General features: G+C 68.6%; 1 protein-coding gene across 1 annotated transcript; it reads right to left on the bottom strand.

The window, feature by feature from the left end:
- Window positions 1-294: 294 nt before the first annotated feature.
- Slc52a2 (solute carrier family 52 (riboflavin transporter), member 2) lies at window positions 295-1967 on the bottom strand (the record flags this gene model as incomplete). Its single annotated transcript, XM_013033852.1, has 3 exons — window positions 295-740; window positions 826-949; window positions 1048-1967. Coding segments are annotated over 3 exons (1257 nt in total), but the record flags the coding sequence as incomplete, so codon positions are not given.
- Window positions 1968-2052: the final 85 nt, after the last annotated feature.

The following is a 2052-nucleotide window of genomic DNA, read 5'->3' as shown; positions in this document are numbered from 1 at the left end:
GTCACAGGCCTGTGCGGGCACCCCGGGGTGTCACAGGCCTGTGCGGGCATGCCGGGGTGTCACAGGGCCTGTGCGGGCATCCCGGGGGGTCACAGGCCTGTGCGGGCATCCCGGGGTGTCACAGGCCTGTGCGGGCATCCCGGGGGGTCACAGGCCTGTGCGGGCACCCCGGGGGGTCACAGGCCTGTGGTCATCCAGGGGGGGTCACAGGCCTGTGTGGGCAGCCGGGGTGGCTGGATGTCTGGGGCGAGGCAGGCCAGCCTGACCAGGAAGAAGTGCTCAGAGGATTAACCACCAGCTGAATAAAGGCGCTTTATTGTGCAAATCCCATGAAAATGGCTGGGCCAAGCCCCAGCCCCAAACTGTCCCTGGCTCCAGGCCTGTTCTTTGGTCCTCACCCGGGCTTGCGGGCATGCGGTGCCAGGTCTGGAGGCAGTACGAGGAGGTTCTTGGGCCTCGGTGCCCAAGGCCATGTGGAGGCTCCAAGTGGAGGCGGTTGGGCAGAGGGAGCTCACGCCCACCTCGGCTCAGAGGCCACACAGGTCCACACAGTCTTTTCCGCTTCGGAATACACGGTAGATGCTGGCGGGAGGGAACATGGCAACAGCGCCAACCAAGGAGCCTACTTGGATGGCCACCCCAGCCGCTAGCAGGGCAGCCCGGCCTCCGCCGTGCAGCATGGAGCTGGCCGCCACCTTGACGTAGGAGAACACGCCGGCACACAGCACCCAGGAGAGCACCTGCAGGGAGCATCCAACAGCAGGGGAGCACGGAGCACCCTGCCCAGGGCGAGCCCCGCCCTCCTCTGGTCCCCAGCACACTTACCACAAGGACCACACCTGCGGAACTGCCCACTAGGGGAGGGCAGGGGCTCAGGACTGCCAGTGTCATCAGGTAGGCCCCAAAGAGCACGCCCAGCAGAGCAAGACCACACAGCCCTGCCAGGGACCTGCCAGGAATGGGCAAAGCCTCAGGTCTGGCTCAACGGGGCCCAGGGCCCCGCACCCCAATCTCCTCCCACCAAGGGGGCCTGAGACCCAAGTGCACCTGCACAGGACGGCCATGGCCAGGAAGCAGGCGAGGGGGTTGGCAGAGCTGCCCAGCACCACCGCCAGATGGTAGGCCAGGCGCCCATAGGGCAGGCAGGAAAAGCTCTGCACGGCAGGCAGCGCGCCATTAGTCAGGCCGTTGGTGGTGGCCAGCAGGCCCAGGAGGCAGGTGCTTTGGACGGCGAACAGCTGGTGGGCCTTGGGAGCTGGCCTGGGGGGCTCCTGCAATGGCGAGGCCTCCTCCTCTGCTCCGGGGGCCCCCACCGGGCCTGGGGCCCCTGGGGGTAGGGACGGCGGTGAGGGCAACAGCCGCAGAAGACCGTGGAAGGCGGCGGCCGAGGTCACCAGCAGGGCAGTCAGTGCCCAGAAGAAGGTGCTGGCAGAAAACCGCTCGGGGAAGTTGATGGGAGGCCCAGGGGTGCCGTTAATGGGTACAGGGGGGCATTCCAGGCGGCCCACACCTTGGGCCAGGGCCAGCACACAGGGCAGCAGGGCACTGAGACCCTGACCGAGAAAGAAAGACCGTAAGAAGGGAGGCGGCAGGTGGCTCAGGAAGGGCAGGAAAGTGACATTAGAGGCACAGGAGGCCGTGGCCAGCACAAAGGCCAGGGTCAGGAAGGCCACGGAGTGGGGCTGTCCAGCCACGGGGGCCACACGGTGCCAGAGGAGGGCCAGCAGCGCCGCGCCCGCTATGCTCAGCCCCTGCACCACCTGGATGGGGCCCTGCTCGCCGCGGCCCGGGGCCAGCCGCCTCCACAGGGTCACCACCAGCAGACCCAGGTTCCCCAGCGCCACCAGCACGGAGAGGTACGAAGGGAGACTCCACCCTGCAGGAGGAGGACGCCGGTCAGGGCTGAGGGGCAGGGCGCGGGGCTGGGGGATCAGGACGCTGGGATCGGGGTGCGGGGCTCCGGGCGCGGGGATCAGGACGCTGGAGTCGGGGCGCGGGGCTCCGGGCTCCAGGCGCGGGGCGCGGGGATCAGGACGCGGGGATCGGGGCGCG

This window comes from Dipodomys ordii, unplaced genomic scaffold (assembly GCF_000151885.1).
Source record: "Dipodomys ordii isolate 6190 unplaced genomic scaffold, Dord_2.0 Scaffold179, whole genome shotgun sequence".
NCBI lineage: Eukaryota > Metazoa > Chordata > Mammalia > Rodentia > Heteromyidae > Dipodomys > Dipodomys ordii.
This window is presented reverse-complemented; position numbering and strand designations above follow the sequence as displayed.